Source organism: Lactuca saligna, chromosome 8 (genome assembly GCF_052625555.1).
Source record: "Lactuca saligna cultivar CGN05327 chromosome 8, ASM5262555v1, whole genome shotgun sequence".
Lineage (NCBI taxonomy): Eukaryota > Viridiplantae > Streptophyta > Magnoliopsida > Asterales > Asteraceae > Lactuca > Lactuca saligna.
The window spans coordinates 30487349-30509822 of record NC_136424.1 but is presented as its reverse complement, the minus strand read 5'-3'; the positions used below and the strand labels follow the sequence as shown (position 1 = coordinate 30509822).

At 32.2% G+C, this 22474-nt stretch overlaps 1 protein-coding gene across 1 annotated transcript; it reads left to right on the top strand.

Annotated features, from left to right (window-relative positions):
• Positions 1-2775: 2775 nt before the first annotated feature.
• On the top strand, positions 2776-4049 carry LOC145012102 (uncharacterized protein At1g76070-like). Its single transcript, XM_078970886.1, has one exon. The coding sequence runs from the start codon at positions 3007-3009 to the stop codon at positions 3895-3897; it is 891 nt and encodes a 296-aa protein (XP_078827012.1). The 5' UTR covers positions 2776-3006; the 3' UTR covers positions 3898-4049.
• Positions 4050-22474: the final 18425 nt, after the last annotated feature.

Here is a 22474-nt window from a genome sequence, read left to right as displayed (position 1 = left end):
CAATGTGTTTTGATTTTTATATCATTTATTTTAGTTAAAGAGTGAAAATCATTATAAGAATACAAAACTTACAAGCATAAAATTAAATAAATATTAAAAAAGCATAATTAAAAATATCATATTCCGTTTTGAAAACATTTACCGAATATTAAGAATCAAGCAAAGCTCTTTGATGAGTGAGCGAGCGACTGATTTTTTAGTGCATGGCTAGTTTATTTAGACAAATATTCGTGATTTAAAATTTAAAGCATTACTCTTTTTTTTTTTTTTTTTAATAGCTGTTGGGCTATAACGGACTGATGGAGCGTTTGAAATTTTGAATGATTACTACTAATTCTGGGCCTTTGGCAGGTCTCATAAGTCACCCCCTTACTTAGTACCTTACATATACAAATATATGTGTATTTATTAATTATTTTTCTCTTTATTTTGTACAGTGTATGAGTGCACAAAGCAAATCTTACAAAATTTTCAGCATATTAAATTTACATTTACGTCTAATACTTCGACTAGTTTTTATTATAATCCGTTAAGTTAAAATTTACAGAAAATCATTTTAATTTAAACGAAGTGCATTTGTTTGTTATTTGGAGTTAACCGTAAACCGAACCAATTAAACCGAACGGTATTAATCGATGTTGTTTCCGTTAGTAATTAAGAAATAAAAAACTGGTATTTATATATTTTCCAAACCTCCTCATTACGTGTCCCCTAGAAAGCAACTGACGATTTTGCAGTTGCAAAATCATCAGAGAGAGCAAAGCAAAAGATGATTTTGAAGTGTTGAATATGACTCCATGATTGCAAAATCATCAGAGAGAGCAAAGCAAAAGACGATTTTGAAGTGTTGAATATGACTCCATGATGTATAGACTTTACTTGCATTATGAATTTATGGAGGATGATGCATTTCTTTCCTCACAATGGAAGAAAAGTAGGTTTGTGGATGCATCATCAACGGGACCTTCGTTATCATTATCAGATAATCAGGTACATCACGATCTATACCATCGGATCCACCTCAAGTGCCACCCTCGGGGACACTACGAGCACAATCCACATGGCGTAAAGGACGACAATGTACCAGTATAGAGTTTTATAGTGACATTCTTTATCGATTTGATAGCTTGAAGTGCCTTTATCCGCTCGGAAAGAAGAGGTGAACATTATAAACTTGAATACGAATATTACTAGAATATTATATATATATATATATATATATATATATATATATATATATATATATATATATAGGGTAAAGTGAATATATCTAACAACCTTATATAAGTTTAGGTACCTAACCACATCATACTACGTAATTTTATATCATATTTGCATTGTAATCACCCAAAGTTCTTAAAATTCAACCTCATAACTTGATTGCTTCCAAAATCTTTGGACTTTCACCATTATCTTCCTTCAAATGACATCTTTTTATCGGAGACCCCCTGGTGAACTTCATATACTACCGTTACAAATCAAATGGTGTAGGAAGAATATAATGGTGAATATCTGAAAATCTTGGAAGTAAATCAAGTTAAAGGTTGAAGTTTAAGAACTTTAGACGATTGCAATGGAAATATAAAACAAAACAATGTAGTATAATGTGGTTAGGTACCTAAGCTTATATAAGGTTATTGGGTATATTCACTTTATATATATATATATATATATATATATATATATATATATATATATATATATATATATAGGGCCGACCTTATAGTGTAATGAGTTAAGATATGGCTTAGGGCCCCAATTGTAAGGGGGCCCGTTTAATTTCAATAAGCTTCTCGTTTCCAAAAAAATTAAGCTGCAAGATCGAATCAATACACATCCCACTCACCTGACGATTCAACTTCTGTTCTTTTCCTCCCTTCTCTAATCGATTCTGCGATTCAAGCCTTCAAGGGTTCAACCGTTCAAGGCAGCAATCAAGCAAGCGATCGCTGATTTGTTGTTGTCTTCACTCTTCACTCCTTGGTTCTTCTTGCTTCTTCAATCTTCAATCTCGGTTTCTGTTGATGTTGATGATCTGGAGAGTGGCGATCTGGATTCTGGACTGCCACTATTCTTGTTAATTCTAATTTGCCCCCACTGAAACAAAGAAACGATATTATCTCTGAATCTCAATTAGGGTTAATCTTTTGAGTTTTAACAATGGACATTACAGTTTAGTGGTTTAAACAACCACAGATTTTTTATTGTAAGTTATTAATCAATGGATCATTTGATTGCATCATGGAATTTTGACATTGGCTGACTACATATGTCGATATCTAAAACTCCCACTCAAAACCACGATAAGTTATTAATCCACGGTATTATCTTTGAATCTCAATTAGGGTTAATCAAAGGGGCCTCAAATTTTTGATTCGGTTAGAGCTCCCAAACTCGTTGAACCGACCCTATATATATATATATATATATATATATATATATATATATATATATATATATATATATATATATATATATATATATATAGAGAGAGAGAGAGAGAGAGAGTCTATTTTGGGTAATTTTATGGAGAGATAAAGAGACCTTGAGATACTTTATTTAGATACCCTGAATTATAAGATAGGATTATGATAATTATCATCTTATGGAATTTGACACTTTCGGGTATTGTAAAGTGTAATAAACGTGTGTACTAATTAGTAATTAGTTATTACCTTTTAATAGTTAATTTATACAGATGGGAATGAATGTTTCAAAACTTTTGAGTATCTTATACACATTTAATAATATGCCATATGCCTCGAGTTTGCTCAGTCGTATTTGCCCTCGTTTGACCAATACCTAGATCACTCCCCTGGCCTCTCTTCCTCTCTCTTTCCTGAAAACCCCATATTATGCATCATATATATACACGCGCATAGACCCACACAGCTATTACAAAATCATTGTTCATATTAGATATACAACATAGATATCGTGTAAAGAAGAATTACAAGTTTTTAGAGAGAGAGAGAGAGAGTGAAAGAAAGATTTGGTGTGTGAAAAATGGAACAACAAAAGATTGCATCAAAGCCAAAGAGCAAAATCTTGAAGTTTCTTCCAAGAGCGTCATCATCTGTTTCGTTTCAAAACCCTCCACTTTATAGCCCCAATAAAGATAAGAGATCATCGGAAAAAACCCATAAATCAAATCTTGGAATTGGCTTCTCCGGTCCCATGGTTTCCATAATTCCGTCGGACAATCGCCGGAAAATCAAGAACGACTCAACTTTCACACGTGTATATGAACCCACTTCTCCAAGAGTCTCGTGTATGGGTCAAGTCAAGTGTAAACATTACAGGAACAAATACGCCGGCGCCGATGGTGTCACCAACAAAGTCAAACCACCCGCAAACCCCACCAAAAAAGTTTCAAAAACGATGTCTTTCAACGTCTTAAGAACCCACCACAAAGAACATGATCAAGAAAAGATGGAAAAAGTCGATCCAGTTGTTAAGAGCAAGAAAAAGATAGGGATCCGGAGTTTATTCCGCGGCGGAGCTAGCAACAACGGGAGAAAGTCCGACGCAACCAACAACAACTCCTCCTCCAAGACGGCGTGTAATCTTCCAAGGGCTCCAAGTATGAGCACGATGAAGAGATTCTCGAGTGGAAGAGACGCTTTCAAGAATTTCGATTGGACAACACAGGTTGCACCGTTGAATACCGGTCACCGGAATTATTTCACCGATGACGATAAAGATGGTGGAAGCGATGGTGAAGAAGATGAAAAGATCTTGATTCCTTCATCTGCACCAGTAATTGTTAGAAACAAAGGGATTTCTGATGATTTCGTTAGGAGTGGAGTCATAAACTTAGAGCCAAGAAAAGAGATCAATTTGTGGAAGAGACGAACTATGCCTCAACCTCCGCCTCTACAGCTGCATGTTGCTTAGTTTAATTTTCTTTTTAGTTCTACCATTTTTAGGGTTACGTTTTTCTCCTCAATTTCTCTTGTATTTTTGATGACTAAAATATGTGAAAATGTTAAGAAATGTTTAGTCATTTTGTATCAAATTTAGATGAAGAAGATGAATATTTTGTCTAATTAACGGTTGGTATTTTAGATATGATTTTTAAAATTTTGAAAATAAAAAAATCTATATGATCAATATTAATATCGTCTTAATACTAGTTGTTTAGTTGATTGAAATTATTCAATATTGAAAGAAACAAAAGTACGATTTTTTATTTTTATTTTTATTTTATGTGAGTTGTCCTTTTGCGATAAGGATGCCAAATAATCGTTTGGTCATTAATAAATAAATAAATAAAATATGCGAATCGGACCACCATGTTTTGACAATCATTTTGGACTTATATATAAAAAAATAATCTCATATTTCCAAAATTCTGATAAATCTAACAAACTTCATGATCAAGATTGCATTGCACTATAGATTTGTGATGTACGTATTAATACTAATTCAAAATTTATTGTGGTTATCATAATTTAGATTTTGTAGATTTAACAAGATTTTAAAACCGACTTCTTTAACGTGGATTTTTAAACTGACTTTTTTAAACCGACAAAGTAATGTAGAAGAAAAATCCACAAGCACAAATGGTCAACCTATAATATCATTTTCTAGCGGTTTAATGCTCATTGTATGTTAGAAAAGAACCAAATTATCATGAACAGTTTGACAACTATGTTTTACATAAATATTTATATCTTCAAAAGAAATGAAACGTATAATTTAAATTTCAAAAATCTTTTAGTACCATTCTTTTAGAAGAATATCGATACCAATAATATACTAAAAATACTAACCGAAAGCCATTTGGCAGAGGTACATATATCCATCACTCTATTATCTCAACTCATTTCTATAATTATGTCTCTATCTTGCACTAAAATAATTGAAGGTTTCCTTAATTTTGATTAGAAAAGGATTTTTTGTTGTATAAATTTGATTTAACCAATGTCAAAATTTATAAAGTCGAAGGAGTCCCGATGAAAATATGCATCAGGGTTGGCGGGTTGGGGACTTATCTACTAAAGCCGGCCGGCCGCCTTTGACAATTTAACATTGCATTCTCACAAGAATAGACCACGCATATATTTTTTTTTTGTCCCTTAACGTTTTAATAAAATACAAGAAAACCACTTAGAACTCGCACAATCCAAATATACACAAATAAGTGTAGATATCTATATGCATCCATAGATATTTACAGTGGCGTAGCCACAGTGTAATAAGGGTCCATATATCCACTTAAAAATTGATATTAATCACATTTTACTAAAATAACCTTTAGAAAATTAATAGTTTCTTGAAATTTTTTTTTTTTTAAACCCACTTTTGCTGAAAAACAACACTTAAAAGATTATTTTTTGCTGAAATTATCCCTTTGACACCCACTTTTGCTGAAAAAACATATTTTTATAATATTTTTAACAAAAAAACTTCCAAAGAAACCTTAAAATTTCAAAAAAAAATTCTAGGTTCAAATTTGTATTTATTTTTTCATATAAAATGGATCTCAATAATATTTTTTTTACGGATCAACCACAGGATATTTATAGGCATTACCAAAGGGTTTTGGTCTACTAAACAGAGGTTATGAGTTTAAATCTTATTTGAGATGTAGATGATATTTAGGAGTCAATTAATTTGTTGTTTAAAAAAATCTATAGGCATCTATATATACCTATGGACAGTCATTTGTGCATTTTGAATTATCCAATTAATAGAGATGCACAACAAAAATGGATCCTCAATTAGGATCTGATCCGATATCCGAATTAGGATCCAATTAAAACCATATTTTGACCAAATCAGATCAATTAGATTATGACCCAATCCAAATCTTATGGGTCAACTAAGATTTGATACATGATCGGAAAGTGGATTTGCCAAAATTTGGATCCAAATCTAGCCAAAAATTTATTAAAACTCATTCCAAATCGAATTGAAATCAAATTAGGATCAAAACCAAAATCCACTTCATACAGTAGAATGGATTTGATCGGATCTGGATCATATTAACAATGACATCATCCAAATCGGATCAAATCGTATCATATTTTCATTTTGTGCATCTCACCCTAAGAATGTCATATATAGATATTCAATACATTAAAAAAAATAACTATCGACTATACATTTTTTTAATAGAAAAACTTCCATTAAAAACAAAAGCTCCAACAAAATACTAGAGCAAAAAGAGAACAAAATTACAAGGGATAGATTAACCAAGAATTCCAAATAACTCCGGATTTGGAATCTTGATTTTTAAGCCAAAAAAAAAAGAATTAAACACAATGGAATCAAACAAAAAACGTTTCCTAATCTTTTCCCCATAAAAAACTACCGAATTTCTAACCTCCAAAGCATCTAGTAGTCGAGACAATGATAATTGCCCGTCTATATTGGTGGCTGGCCGAGATAATACTTTTATTAATCAAAGACATCCACTCTTTGATGGAAGTGGTAGAGGGAAAAGTCACATCACACCATCTACCCACAAGAGACCAAACTTCCAAAGCTAACTCACATCTGAACAAAATATGATCCATGGTTTCTCCACCTAAACCACAAATAGGACAGGAAATTATCGAAATCTCCATTCCACGTTTAGATAAGTTCAACCTAGAAGGTAACGATCTAAAATCAATCTCCACAAGATGTTGACTCTTCTTGGAAGAGCCTTACACTATTGAGTCGGGACTTGAGTTCCCATGAGCGAAACCACATCAACATGAGATCTAATACTCTTGACATAAAATTATGCATGATTATTAAGGCCCCACCAAAATTTGTTTTGTTGGTCTGAGATCTCCACCCCTTGTAGTAAATTCAACAGGCCTTCGAATTGAGCTCCTACACGACCACCTCCAACCTGCCTAGATCGTTTCTAAAACCATTGCACCTCTATTCTCCTATAAAAACACGACAATTTGGGGTAATCTTCGATTTGAACTACCTATTGAATTTGATTTTTAACAGCATATTACCCACCAAAAAATCACTCCAAAAATGGATAGAGTCACCTTATCCTAGTCTTATTTCAAGATTCGACAAAGGAACCACATTGTTTTCATGAAGAGCTAAGATATCATCCACCAATTTTGACCAAACACCCACTATCGTACTCTTCTTAGCACCCTATCAAACCATCTCTGAGGCCCATGTATATTTTAAATATGTATATATTAAATGAGTTGAGCCCAATTACTTTCCCCATTAGTAATAAAACATTATCTCCACTTTTATCACAAGGCATGATTAAACGCTGAAAGGCTTCAACACCTAAGCCACCTTGATTAAAATTGGCCAAAACATTTTCCCATTTAATCCAAGCCATCTTGCATTCCCCCATTAACTCCTCCTTAGAAAAAATTACTTCTCAATGTATCAAGATTTAAGAAACTTTGAGGAAAGACATATAATAAGTGGGTGAACATCCTAACACAACTTTTATATAAGAGTGTTCACCATTATGTGTTACCTCAGCAACACATCGCTCCCTCTTCTATCCTTCAAACCATCTTTCAAAAACAATGTACAAGTCAATCACAATGTATAAAAGAGACGATAAGAAGAATTGTAGAACAGGAGAGAGACATAGGTCACAAAAGAAATAATGAAGATGTGAGAGGGCAATGGTGTGGCAACCTAGGGGCGAGTTTACATCTACATAAAGTGAGTCACTTGATCCACCTAAAATGAAAATTTTAGTAGAAGTTATATATAAATATTATTGGGACTACCTAAGATGTTTGAAATATCCTATTAATGATTTTGGCGAAAATCGACTTTATAAATCAAGATCTCTAAACTAACATTTTATATTTTAATAGCTCAAATGTCTAATTTACTTAAGATATCGAATAAAAAATAGCTCAATATAATTTAAAATAAAATAAAAGAAAAATAACTAAAAAGAAACATATCATTTTCCCAGCTTCATGCACACACGTAGATGACACAAGTTAATGATCAATTGATCGTTAATCACCAGCGTGACACCGTTGACCAACGACAACCTCCCCTCGGTCACCACCAACAGTAGTTCTGGCCTTTGGCAGGCGGCGGTCCTCCCTCCTTAATCCTCTAATTCCATCGACTCGTCTTGCAACTAGTACATTTTTTTAAACTGTTTCATTTTTTTAACAGTTTTCACTTAAATAGTGAAGTACATAGTATGTGCTAGAGTTGCCTATGTGGTAACCACAACGGGGAGGAGAATCTGAAGGGTTGTCATAACCGGCATGGTGTGCCCATCGATGCATGTTGGCCCCCTTTAGCACCTTGTACCCTTCGGGGGAAGTATAATGTTCAACCTAAGTGCATAATATATCACTATACTAGATTATGTTAATTACATTAAATTATATATTGACGAATTAGTTAATAATGATATATAAATTTATGGATATTTGATTTAAATAAATTTTGAGCAGATAAACCTTATTAGAAACATAGATAATTTAGTATGAACAATTATTATACTTTGTTATTATGTGTTAACATCGTTTCAACAAAGACTAAGTATTTGGTTTAGAAGCTATCGGCTCAATTTGCATCTTTTAACTCTAAGGGGGGTCAAAACATTAATATTTGATCATTTTGTAAGTGTTCAACTTGCGTTGTGCATGTAAGATACTCATTCCAACCAAAACCATATTGACGGGAACAAATCATGATCTGGACCAATCCAGTTATTGAACAGATCAATTAAGAATTCGTTTATTATTCTTTTAAACCTACTTTAGGTTTTAACAAGTCATTGAAAATAAGTGGTTACCGTTATTTCAAATACTAAAAGATATTAAACTAATTGATATCGATAAAAGTTTTGAAATTTGTGATTATATCATAATTTTAAAGAAACGGATGTTTTTACTTTTTTTTTTTTAAGAAATAACAAAGATACCAAATTTATATGTTTTAATGTTACAATTTCAATTTGAAAACAAATATAAACAATGTTTGAGAAATATGTTAATTTTCAAAAGTTAAATAAAGGATATTAGCAAAAAAAAAAAAAAAATACTTATTGTATTTAAAACATCAACCCCATTCATAATGAAATTTAATTGTTTTTTTATTTCTTAATAACAGATAAAGCTACAAAATTAAGCAACGCTTGGGATGATTTTAGACACGGCGTATTACCTTGGGCTAGATGTTGTCAACCTTGTCCTTAACATCATATATACACAATTGTCAACACTACTCTTAACACAACAAATACTCGAAATGAAAGATAAATAAATTTGGGTTGAGTTTTTTCTAACATCAACTCGCCAAACCGTTTATTATAAAAGTCGTGTTCAGGTTTGAAAATAATTTTAGGGGTTGACCAATGAACACATTTATTTATATATATATATATATATATATATATATATATATATATATATATATATATATATATATATAGGGATGACAATGGGTACGTGTATACCGGGTTTCGTGTTCCTCATACCCGACCCCATCCCCATCGGGGATTAGAAAACTATCCTCATCCCCATCCCCAATGGGTAATTGGAGATTTTCCCCATTACAAAGTTTTGAACTTTTATGAAAAATAACTCATAATTATATATTAACCAACAAAACAAAAACTAATAGAACTAATATAAAACATTATAATCACTGAATATCTTCAAACACGAACAATAACATTCAAGGTTACAAATTAAATCATTCTTTGCAAACAAAGACATAAAAAGTTTTCCCAAAACTATATGTTTGATTGTTAGAAAACCTTATTTTATCTACTGAACATTTGCTTATGCATTATTAAAAATAAAAACATAATTAATACTATATATATATATATATATATATATATATATATATATATATATATATATATATATATATATATATATATATATATATATATATATATATATTGGATACCCATCAAGGCCTGTTTCGAGTACAGGTATGGGTACCCGACAGGTAGAACCACCCCCATCCCCATCTCCGCTTTTTATATTCGGGTAATACTCATCCTCGTCCTCATCCCATGTCAACTCGGGTTAGGGTTTCGGGTACCCGTTGGGTACGGGTTTTTTTGCCATATCTCTCTCTCTCTCTATGTGTGTGTGTATATATATATATATATATATATATATATATATATATATGTGTGTGTGTGTGTGTGTGTGTTTGTGTGTGTGTGGGTGGTGTGTGAGTGTGAAAAAATATTTTTAATTTAATAGAAATAGTTGTGTTAGGTATTTTCTTATGCGAGGATAATAAAATATTGTGAAACTACATAGAAGAGAACATATTTTAAAACTAGAATTTTTGTTGTATTAGTGATTGATCGACGAGATATAATTAAAAATGTTAAGAAGAAGTCATGTAATGTGGTTGTTATTTATATTAAATGGGGATTTCACCATACATATTAAACGACAAATAACATTTGTTGGTAGTCGTTGATGTCCATGCGTATATAATTAAATAATTCGTAAGCTACTCTTCTCATGTATTTTCTATTCGGCCGTATCAGAAGTCGTTTTTTATAATACATGTTATGTAATGCAAATCATTAGATGATCGAACGATGATGTCGGGATCATTCTAAACACCAAGTCTGCATAGAGGAATTGCGGACGAAAACTAACTAAACACATTGATTTAATTTAGATAACAAACAAGTAGTTTCTCAGGAAAGACATATATCATTATATTATGTTGATAATGTAAAAATAAGTAATAGTTAGGTTCCAAGAGTATTTACAGCAGCAACCTTCAATCTTATCGTTAGTGGTTTTTTTTTTTTTTTTTTTTGTCAAAGTAGATTTTCATGAACTTTACTAAACATAACTAATAAATTAAACATTTTCTATTCATTGACAACTATAAATTGCCCCCTCCCCGCCTTGGGAAAAACATATAAGGTTTTACTTATAATCACAAAGAAAATACTACTATTTATCACTGTTTGGAGGGACCAAACATGGAAATATAAGAAAGTATAGGGATCAAACCTATAAATATGACAATATATGAAAGTTGAAGAGTTGGAATTTATCGTTGTTCAAATTTGAGGGTGTAAAAATGATATTCCACAAAGTGGAGGGGTGGAAAGTGCCATTCTACAAAGTAAGAAGATAAAAATTGTCATTCTACCAAGTAAGAGGTGAAATCTACCAACATATGAAAGTGTAGGGACCAAAGTCACACAAAAGGAAAGTATTAAATTTGTAACAAGAAAAAGCGGGGGAAATTTATCAAAATTTGTAAGACAATTCGAAATATGGGCCAAAGTCATAAATAATGAAAGTTTATGGGGAAGTTAAATGGAGATGTTAAATTATAAGGCTAAAGTTGTAAATAAGGAACACTTTCATTATCTAAAATTATGAAAAGTCAAAACTGCAAAAACATTGATATGCAATTTTTTTTTAATTTTTAATTAAAATTATGATTTTTTTTGGATTGTTAGTTTTTTTAGCTAGCTTCATTATAGTTTTGGTCCATGTTCAAATTAAAAAAACTAAGTTGCACATCTTGATATTTTTTAGAAATTATTCTATTTAAATTAAAGTTTTATTTAAATATAAATGTTAATTTAAATATAAATGTGGGCCCACTCTCTTTGTCTTTCTCACTCATGGTGTTCTTCATCTTATCTTTTTCAAATCAAAAACACCTCACACATACTCAAGAACAAATAGTGTCTAAAACCACCATCCATCATCCACCGTTCGTCACCACCATCACCGCCACCATCACTGCTTAACTATCCTCATCATCGCCCAAATCTACTTTGTAATCTCGTTACAGATCTCTTGTCATCGACCCTAAAAACCCAGATCCACTACAACCACACTTCAAACAATCGAACACAAAAATTTGTATTCTAACAAAGCCCCTTCATCTCCGGCATTTTTGGACATTCCATCCATAGGTCCCGCTTTGAAACTTGATAGTTTATTTTAGTTCATTTTTTAAAGTGTACTTTAATTTTTTAGCCCTTTTTACTAGCCTTGCATTATATATTCTTTATTTTCTTTATCATGGATCATGTCAGATACTTTCTATTTTGCATGAGGTATTTTGCAGGGTTTTGGAGTCTTGATGTGGTTGCGGTTTAGCTTAGATATGGGCTTGGTGGGCTTTTGAGGCATTATTGGGCCTTTCGGATCCATCAAAGAAGAATTGGGCTTAAAATGTTGAAGACTTAGATGAAGTGGGCTTATGAAAATGAGTCATGGACTCTTGTTGTTTGGCGTAGACTATTCATTTGAATCTTGAAGATGGTTGACCAAATTTGAATCATGTGAGGTGTAGAGGGGACCAAAGGAATCTTGAGTAGTGGGGTGGAGTAGTAGAGAAAAATAGCCAATAGCATTTTAACACCATGTGCGAGGGTGGAGGTCTCAATCGTGCAAACTTGAGAGGATACCCGTGCAACTGTACACTTTGGGGAATTTTGGTCATTTTGCTCACCATTTTACCTTGAGGGTTAGGTTTGGCAGCCACACTTCAATTTTCCACCATTAGAGCACCTTGGAGGCGATTTTTGAGAGCTCAATCTACATTATTCTCATCCTTCTAGTAATTGTTAGTTTCTTGATGCAAAAACACTTTTGTGATTGTTATCTTGTTGCCATGAGTGGTTATTTTTTATTTATTTATTTATTTATTTATTTTTATTTTGGTTGACTTGGGCTAAAACCTTTGGATATTTGTGGGTTTTGAAGGATTCATGTTTGATTGTCATTTATCTTATGTTTATGATTCTAGTTCATAATTCTTATGCTTGTTTAATACTTGATCATGAGCTTGGTCTTTGAATGAGCAATTGGTGGTTTATTTCTTTGATTTATCATTGAATCATTAAATTTGCTTAGAACAAATGCTTTATTATGCTAGAAATCATCTGTAGCTTATGGATCATGACTCCTTTATGGATGTGTAGGCATTGACATCCTCAAGGAATTAGGGATTCCTTCATTCTTAAGGCTAATCAACTTCCTTGGGTTCAATTACTTCAACTGAATCCTTTATTTTGATTAAGAATGTGTGTTGTGGGATTCCTGAACATACATACTACCTTTGAGGAATCTTGGCATATCATGCTTCATGATTGCTATAACCAATTTGGGATGAATGATAAGCTTCATATTGAATCCAAACGATACACACACAAATGTTCATTGTGTTGAATTGCCATGTTTGAACAATTCTCTCCAATATTTGAGCATCTCACCATCTTTCTTAATTGCAGGTATTTTAGTTATTCTAAGTCTTTTAGTTTTCAAACAATCATACCTCCCCCCTTTCGTTTAATTGTAGTTAGTTAGTTTTATTACACTGGTTCTATTGGAGTGCATTGGTGACTGAATACAACTATTTCCTCGAGGATCTATACCACTTTTTACCATTATATTATGTTTTATTTTCAAGCAAAGGGTGTAATTTTCTTGGTGGACTTGACAGTCCTTCCTTACTCTCATCCTAAGCATTGAGGACAATGCTTCCTTTTAAGCTTGGGGTGAGGTTTTTTTATCATTTATTTTTTTTCCATTTAGGTTGTAAATAATTGCATTTAAAGTAATTCATTTAGGGCATTTATAAAAATTTAGTAAAAAATTCAAAAATATTTCATATTTGTTTCTTTCTTTTCTAATTTTCATACTTTTTAGTTTCATTCTAGCTTAGGTCTTCATGCATTTTTGTTCTCTCTTATCTTCTCATCCCTACATGTACCATTGCGTTGATTCATAAGTATTGAATCATAGATTGGTATCGGGTCTTGTCATGGAATTCCTTGTATTGGACAAATGAGACACACTATGAGCCTCATCACAGATCACTTTGAGGTTGTTTGTGTGCGGGGTCAGACACATGTAGCTTGATTGGGTGTAGATACGGATGGAAGTGGTTAGTTATGAGAACGTGTGCAAGCAAAGATTAACCTAGTAAGGTATTTGAAGACATTAAAGATTCACATCTTGGTTTTGGGGGAATACCCTTAGTACTCCTGAGTCTTGCTTAGTTAGATTCTCACCACCTTTTTAAGATAAGTTATCATTTTTCTAGGGGTCTTGAGTAGATAGTTAGATAGGTTATGTTTATCACACCTTACATTGAGGTGCTTGATGAACTTTGAGACGGGTCCCCCAATTTACATTTTTGGGACCAAGTTTTTTTTTCCGTAACACCAATGTTTTGAGTCATATCCTACCCTTTTTAGTAGATCTTGACACATTGTAAATGATCATTAAGTGTTCATGTTAGCATCTATCTATTGTTCCATTTTCATATTATTGGAGTCCTATGTTATATGGTAAAATTCCTTAGACCTTCTAAGAAGAAAGACAAGAAGAAAACATAAAAAATGAAGAAAATTGGAAAACGAAAACAAAAAGAGACAATAAAAGAAGATTCAAAAAAAGAAACAAAAACAAAGAAAAAAGCAAAACAAAAGAAAATCCAAGCTCAAGCATTCTCTCCTAAAAAAACAAAAAGAAAAAAGAAAAAAAGAAAAAAAAACAAAAAGAAAAGAAAAGAAAAGAGGAGAGAAATAAGAAGACAAAAGATCAAGCACTAAGGAGACTGAAGACCAAATTAAAGGATTTTGAGCATTCTGACACTTCTAAGGTGTGCATGCAACCCTAGAAACATTGGATCTATGTTTTCTTTATTATACATGCAAACTTTGATATCCAAGGTTTCATCCTAACTAGCATACCATGAAGTATATGTAATACAAAAATCTAGTAGAATAACATACCTTTTCTTGTAGCTTGATTCCTTGGACCTTTAAGAGCCTAGCACCCCAAGTGTGATGCCTTAAATGCTTCACACAACACCACCAACAATTAGAAGGACTTGAGAGAAGATCACGTGTACTCAAAATCGACTATAGCTCTCTAGAACACTAAGGTCACCATTTTGGTAGCTTAGGGGCTACTTATATAGTGTGGTGGAATTAAGGTTACACCATGTAAGCCTTAATAGCCATGACTTTCCACATTCCTCATGCTTCATGGGTTTTAACCTCTATGGAGCATCCATGGGTCACCATATGGGTTTAACCCAACATAAGATCTTGTATCATTGGCCCACGCCATAAGAATGAATGATTTACCAAATCAACCCCCTATATTTAATTAGTCTCTTTTGATTACAAAATTAATTCCAAATTAATTCTTGATCAATACTAATTAAATAATATGATTTCATATTAATATATTAGAACTTATAATATATTAATAAATCATAAATATCCTCTCCTCATAAGTCAATCCTTACAAATTGTTCTGGTGCCATACAACCCAAATGGACCATGCTACTCCTGGGTCAAGTACATACCAATTATAGTTATGGGATTAGACACTAAATCCAACACAAATAATAGAGTTCGAGAATGAAGATTTAGGTTGAGTAGATTATTTATTTTATTTTTGATTTTGGTGAAAAAAGAAAATGAAGGTGAGACAATAGAGCGTAAATGGTAGTAGAAGGGTGAAACTCCCGAAGCCGGATGTTTGCCCAGAGGCCGTGTTGCAAACCCTATTTTGTTATGATACCATTAGTCTGACCAATGTAGGAACCATTGTGTATGAAGATGCGTCTTTCCATCATGCATTATGGTCTGCATTGTTGTATAGTTCCCCTACTGGACGCATCCTCTATTTCCTTTGTCTTATACACTCTATTGGTTCCCGCCTTCAAACATGGTCTATTCGCCCATCAAAACTTTGCGACCAAATAATATCTTCACCATATCACCAACTTCAATCGCACAAGCCTCAACAGTTGGGATTACAATCCATTTCTATATCTTCAAGCGCTACTACTAAAACGACCCCTTCTCTCCATATCTATCTTAATCCTCTCTTCATCATAAAACTAGGAAAAGTTTTACCACAATCGTCATCATCACCTACGAAACCAGTGGCTGCCATGGAAATCGATCCCTATACAATCACATATTTACTCCTCTTTGGGGGCATAAACCGATGAAGCATTTAATCATCCAAAAGTTTATTTTTTCCTCAATTTATGCCATAGATTGGGTTAATCTACTGCATTTATCTCTACTCAGATGATGAACAATAACATCAAGATCTACAGGATGATATTTACCAAAGATGCTTACGCAACATTAACATCAAGATCTACACATCAATAAACCATAGACAATTTTCCTGGGTTCTTTTGGTCCCCTTCCATTGATTCATCAATCTAAACCTATTGAAAATTCCTACGATAAAAGACCTTGGCAGTGGTTGGACTGAGATTGGTGATATTGAAAAAAAGGACCATGAAATTAAATTGAAATAAAATCCACTTCTGCTAAGTAGTTCAAGAATTAAGATTTTTTTGGAAAGAAAGTGGTAATGGTGGACATTTTTCAAGAACAAAGAAAATGAAGGTAGGGACGATAGAGAGAGAAGGAAGGAGGTATATATGGGGTGGGCGTGGGGTGGGTATGTGGGCCCATATAATAATAATAACAACAACAACTTTAAAAAATGAAAGAAAATGGAAAATAAATATATTAAGGGTATGATAGTCTTTTAGTTTTTCGAGGGACTAAAATCACAAATAAACTTACTCAAAAGGACCACCAATCTAAAAGTTTAGTAATTTAGACCTTTTTCTTGAAAAATTGCATACTACATGGACCATTTTTGCAGTTTTTTCTAGGGATGAACATCGGAACTGGGTACTGCTTTTGGAACCGGAACCGCTTCGGAACTGCCAATTCTTCTTGATTTAAATTCGCCTTAAGAGGTTCCATTTCCTAAAGTTATGGAACCGCCTTAAGTGGTTCCGGTTCCGTTTCTCATTTTTTCGGAACCATTACCTGCTCGGTAACCGTCGGAACCGGTTTATATATATATATATATATATATGTGTGTGTGTGTGTGTGTGTGTGTGTGTTAGTATTTCATATGAATATGTGTGTGTTATTTAGACCTGTTTAGAAGATACTAGGTTAAAACCTGTGGAACCAACGAGTGTTAATTTTAAATAGAATTAAAATTTAATTATTTAATAAAATAATATATCATTAATTTAGAAAGTTTGAGGTTTGACATTGTCGCCAAGTCACGCCTTACGTTATTTAGAACCTAGATAAAAGTAATGAGATTGAGTAAAGAGAAATAAACACAAAATATCATTGAAATTGAATTGTTATAAAATAAACAAAACATTTTAGTGATGTAATTAACATAAAAAAAATCCAATACATATTTATAGATAAATTAATTAATAAGATGGATGAAGTGTGGTTTACTAAAAGTGACTAAAAGTATGTTTATCCTAAATTGATATACTATTGATAAAATAAAATATGAACAAATAAAATTTATATTAAACACAATTAATATTTCTAAGATGTAAACCCAAGACGTAAAAACATTATTATTATTATTATTATTATTATTATTATTAAAGTATAAATTAGTTAATTATTTGATATGATTTTTAACATGAAATAAATATGAATTTTAAAAAACATTGATACAAAATAAAAAGTTCATAAATTTTTGGTAAAAATTCAATTTAAATGTAATAGTTATTTGTAAATTTGTAGTATTATGTTGCTTAGTATGTTTCAAGAAATGGGTCACCTAAACTACATACCTACATTCCACTAAATGGGTCAACCCTAAACCACATACCATAATTTTACGGATGAATCCTCCATTTACTCTATCCAACAATCCGATGTCCTAATCGATCCCTATTTGATCGAGTTTCATAACCGGATGATTATGAACGAATCATACCAATGGTCAAGAATCTCCAACAACGATCTTCCTATTATGTCAAACACCGATGAGTTTCAGAGTTCAGACACTATTAGTCTTCTGCGTTGTGTGTCGACCTCTCATCGGTGTTGCATCTGGAAATGAGAAATTACGTTTAGTCATTTGGGTTTCCGGTGGATTGCAATAGGTGGCGGGCCACCACTAATATTATAGATTAGCCGGTGGAGTCATTACCACCACTGCCGCTAAACTGATCTGATACTTTCAGACGTCGGACGACAGTTGATGTTAAGTTTCCAGCACCTGATTGAATTCGTTAAAAAGATGACGGGGTATGGGCACGCAGATCTAGGGAACAAAAAAGAGTATTTTGATTACTCAAGGATTCCACGTACGATTGATATTTACTACATTGATTCTCAAAAAAATTATCATGAAAAATACCATAAAAACCTGTAGAAATTTTATTGTATCCATGTTTTGATCCATCAAAAACTAAAAAAAGGATAACAATACCCTTTTAAAATTTACTAAAGTTATTCTTAAAATATTTACAACAATCACTTATTTCCTTAAAGCAATCATATTAATTATTTATAAAATTACAACAATCATTTCTCATTTGATGCTATCTCATCTATATATCAACTACATGTATGGATGCTATCTCATCATGATAGAAAATCGTGCTTTTGTTTTTCTGTAAGTAATTAAACATATAAATACGAAATATAGTTCAAATAAGCAGATTCAAATTACATGAATATGTTTATAGTTCAAAAAAAAAAATGAAAAATAGCATGACATTATCAGAATTTCCATATTTGCCTGTGTTTATGTACAAAAGCTTAACAAAATGGTTGAATTGTAAAAAATAGAATTATACCTTTGTTTATTGGATTTGCTACAATAGAAAACGAATGACGAGGAGGAAAAGCAAAGACAGAAAAACTAGAAAGAATGCTTATATATGAGAAGGTTATGAGCCGATTGCATTTTTAATCTCAAATAATATGTGAATGATGATTACAACCGGAGAATTAAATTGTCTCTTATCTTTTATTCCTATAATTATTCCTACACACTAAAATTATGACAAATCACCATTCAATTTAATTGTATTTGATATATTCCTAATATAGTTTTAATGGTTTAGTTTAAAAAATATGGAAAGATGACACTTGTTATAATTTTATTGGATAAGAACATTTGTAGGCATAAAAAGTAAGAATCAATTTAATTCCTCTTACAACAACTGAAGGGATCATGTTTTTACAATATTTAAAAGGCTAACCAGATTTGCAATGTGTTAGCTATAACTTGCAGTAAATACAAAACACAATGAAATAAAGAACAATGACAAATTCAAAAGGCTAACCAGATTTGCAATGTGTTGTAGAAAGCTATATATATGAACGTTAGAAACGTGAAACAATGGATGACAAAGGGGAATAAAATCGGGTGAGAATGATGAACATTTTAAATAGTAATCTGAATTTATATGAAATCATAGAATGGTATTATCCTGTTATTCCGTTAAATATGCCATCTTTAATGCATTTCCTTTTATAAATTTGAATGCAAGTAAAAGCTTTGTCAGAATTTGAGTTGATTTACATATATTTTCGATCAGTACAATGCTATTTCAATAAGAATAGCAAATCAAACAGAATGATATTTATTAAATAATAGATAAATTTTATACAAAATGATGTGAAAGTACAAAGCTATTAACAGAAATTAAGTTTTGTACTTTCACATGGCTAGTGAAATCGGACCTTAGAACAAAAAATGGGAACTTGGTAGGCAAAATTTGATTATACAGGTAACAAAATTATTGTATGTTGTTTAAACGGAAACTGTTCTTTATACATTCATTGTACAATTTTTTAATGAAAATTTGAGTAAAACTATAAATCATAAACATTAAAAATGAATTATGAAAGTATCTGCTGTTGTTTAATATTTGTCTTTGGTGGAAGAGGTGAAAACGAAAACAAGAGTAGAAAAACCACTGTATGAAGAATACGTGGATTGAAATCTATTTCTCTACTTTTTGCGATTTACCTTATTCGGAATATAATGATGAAAAAACGTTGATGATCTTAACAATAAAATAAACTAATTAAAGGGGAGAAGATATGGTAATGCCAACTTCAATATGGAAAATATGTATATTGTGGATAAATAGTTTTTTTTTTTTTTTTTTTTTTTTTTTAATTATTGAAGTATATAAATTCTAAAATCACGGTTGCTTTACAGGGATTACAAAAGGAAATTAAGGGCATTTTGGGCAATTTAGTTTAGTAAAAGAAGCGGGAAAATTCGATTTTGGGGGGCTTGGAGATTGCCACATGGCAAAATTGTACTTATCTATTAAATTAATGGATTGTTCTAATTTGGTCCGTCTTTCGTCCGAATGGATTTGACCGAACTAAATTGTGGTTTTATCGATAAAAGTTAACAAAGTTGTTGTAACGGGCTAACCACTCTCGGAACCAAAACTGCCGGTTCCGAGACTAGTTCCAAAAATTTAAGAACTGCTTACACCGGTTTCGGTTCCGGTTCTAACTTTCTAGAAACCGTCGATTCCAGTTTCAATTCCGGTTCTCGCATAGTAGGACAGGTACCGCCTAAGCTCATCCTAGTTTTTTCTTACGAAAACTATTGTTGTGAAATGAGAAAGACAAATAATTATAAGAAGTTTTGGTTTAATATATATAATAGTTTTAAAAAAAAATCAACATCAGTTAACTGATAAATTAAATATTTTTTATTGATGTGTTTTATATTTAATTATGATAATATTCTTCATATTTAATACTTTTATGTGTCCTAGGGTATATATTAAAATCTCATACATAAATCAACATAATAAAAACACATCGAATTAAAATAAAAAGCAACAAATCTGAAGGCGATATTCTAATTTTATGCACGTAACATTTTACGATACTTTTTGAAGTAACAAAGTTAATATTTTGAAATTGAATATTAAATGGAAACAAATTAATTATTCAAATAAATAAGGGTAAATTACACTATTCGTCCCTCGTGCACATACCAGAAAGCGTGTTTAGTCCCTATTTTCAGAAATTAACTCGGATAGTCCCTCGTTCGTTTAAAACGTGCACGTTTCGTCCCTCTAGACATAAAAAGATAATTTTGCCCTTATTTATTTCTTTTTTAATTTTCTTCTTATTTGTTTATTATTTTTAGATTAAAAAAAAACAATAAATAAACATACATGAACCCACCCCTCCCCGCTTCCCCCTCCTACGTATTCCTCTACGTTTTTCCCCCATTCTTCGGCCACTCCCAACGCCGACAAAGCCCCATCAGCCCCACCTTCACCTTCACCTAAACGCGATAAACCAAAATCGGACCAGTCGATCTTCATCCTCCTCCAATCGCCTCTATCAAACCCTAGAACTCAAGAAGGAACTGTACATGGAATCATCAATAGCACCACCATCGCCGGTGGAATCATCAACAACACCACAATCACCACCACCATCTCATATCTCCACTTAACCCTAAGTCGCCTCTCATTTTAATTGTTCTCAATTTGCAGCAAATTAGAATATCGAAAAGAGAGAAGTAAGTTGCGATTGATCCTTTCCCCAATTTCCTTTCTACTTCTTTGAATTTAATCGGTCATCTCTCTCACTTTGTCTCATAGACTGCTAGCACCTCCTGCAATCACCACCGGTCATTACTCAAACCTCAAAAAATGAAACCTGAACCTGCAAATGAAACCAAACTAAACCCTAAACTTATAAATCGAAGATGATGGAGATTTAGATCGGAGAAGCGGGTTCTGATCGAGCCAAAAAAATCTAAACACAATTGGTGCAAATCAGAATTTTCATTCTTATCATACCTTGTTCGAATGGTGCAGGTTGTACGAAGGTGGTTCCGACTGTGGTGGGTTTTCCAATTTTGAAGGTATGGTTTAAATTGGGTGTTGGTACGGTTTGTGATGATGAACAGGGGTGCAGCAAGGGTGTCCGATGGTGATGTAACTCGAAAATGGAGGAGGTAGGAAGCTAGTGGTGGGTTTTAAGGTGTTATAAGGTATATGTTTGACGAAGAAGGTTTGAATTGGGAAGTTGGCGATGGATGTATGGTGTTTGAGAGATACAGGTGGTGTTCATCCGATGATTTGTTGGGGGTGGGGGCATGAAATGGGGCCATATTGTTTTTTCTTTTATTTTTAAATTAAAAAAATAATAATTATAACATTAAGTAAAATTGAAAAGAAATATAAAAGGGCATAATTGTCATTTTAGGTCTCGCAAGGGACGTAACTCGCAAATTAAAACTAATGAGGGATGTAGCATGCAACTATTAACCAAATGAGGGACGGTCCGAGTTAATTTTTGAAAATAGGGACTAAACACGCTTTCTGGCATGTGCACGAGGGACGAATGGTGTAATTTACCCAATAAATAATAAAACACTGAGTGGTAAATACAATTAAGACGGTAAAAATGAATATTACTAAATAATCGGGGTTAATTGTAGAAAACTCATAAAAATATTTAGGTGTTGTTTGTTTTTTTTGACACAAAATATCTGCAGTTTACAGACCATATCTGCAGACATCTGTAATAAAAGAAATATATCAAACGTCTGCAATCTGAAATAAGAAAACCGTTTGTTTTTTAACATCTGCAGACTGTTAGAATACACTAAAATCTAATTAAACTGGTTTTTTAAGAAACTTAAAATAATTTTTCAATAATTTATGATTTTATTAT

What these genes read in the sequence shown, in the direction of transcription:
- LOC145012102 (XM_078970886.1), top strand. Translation starts at nt 3,007, where the DNA reads ATGGAACAACAAAAGATTGCATCAAAGCCAAAGAGCAAAATCTTGAAG.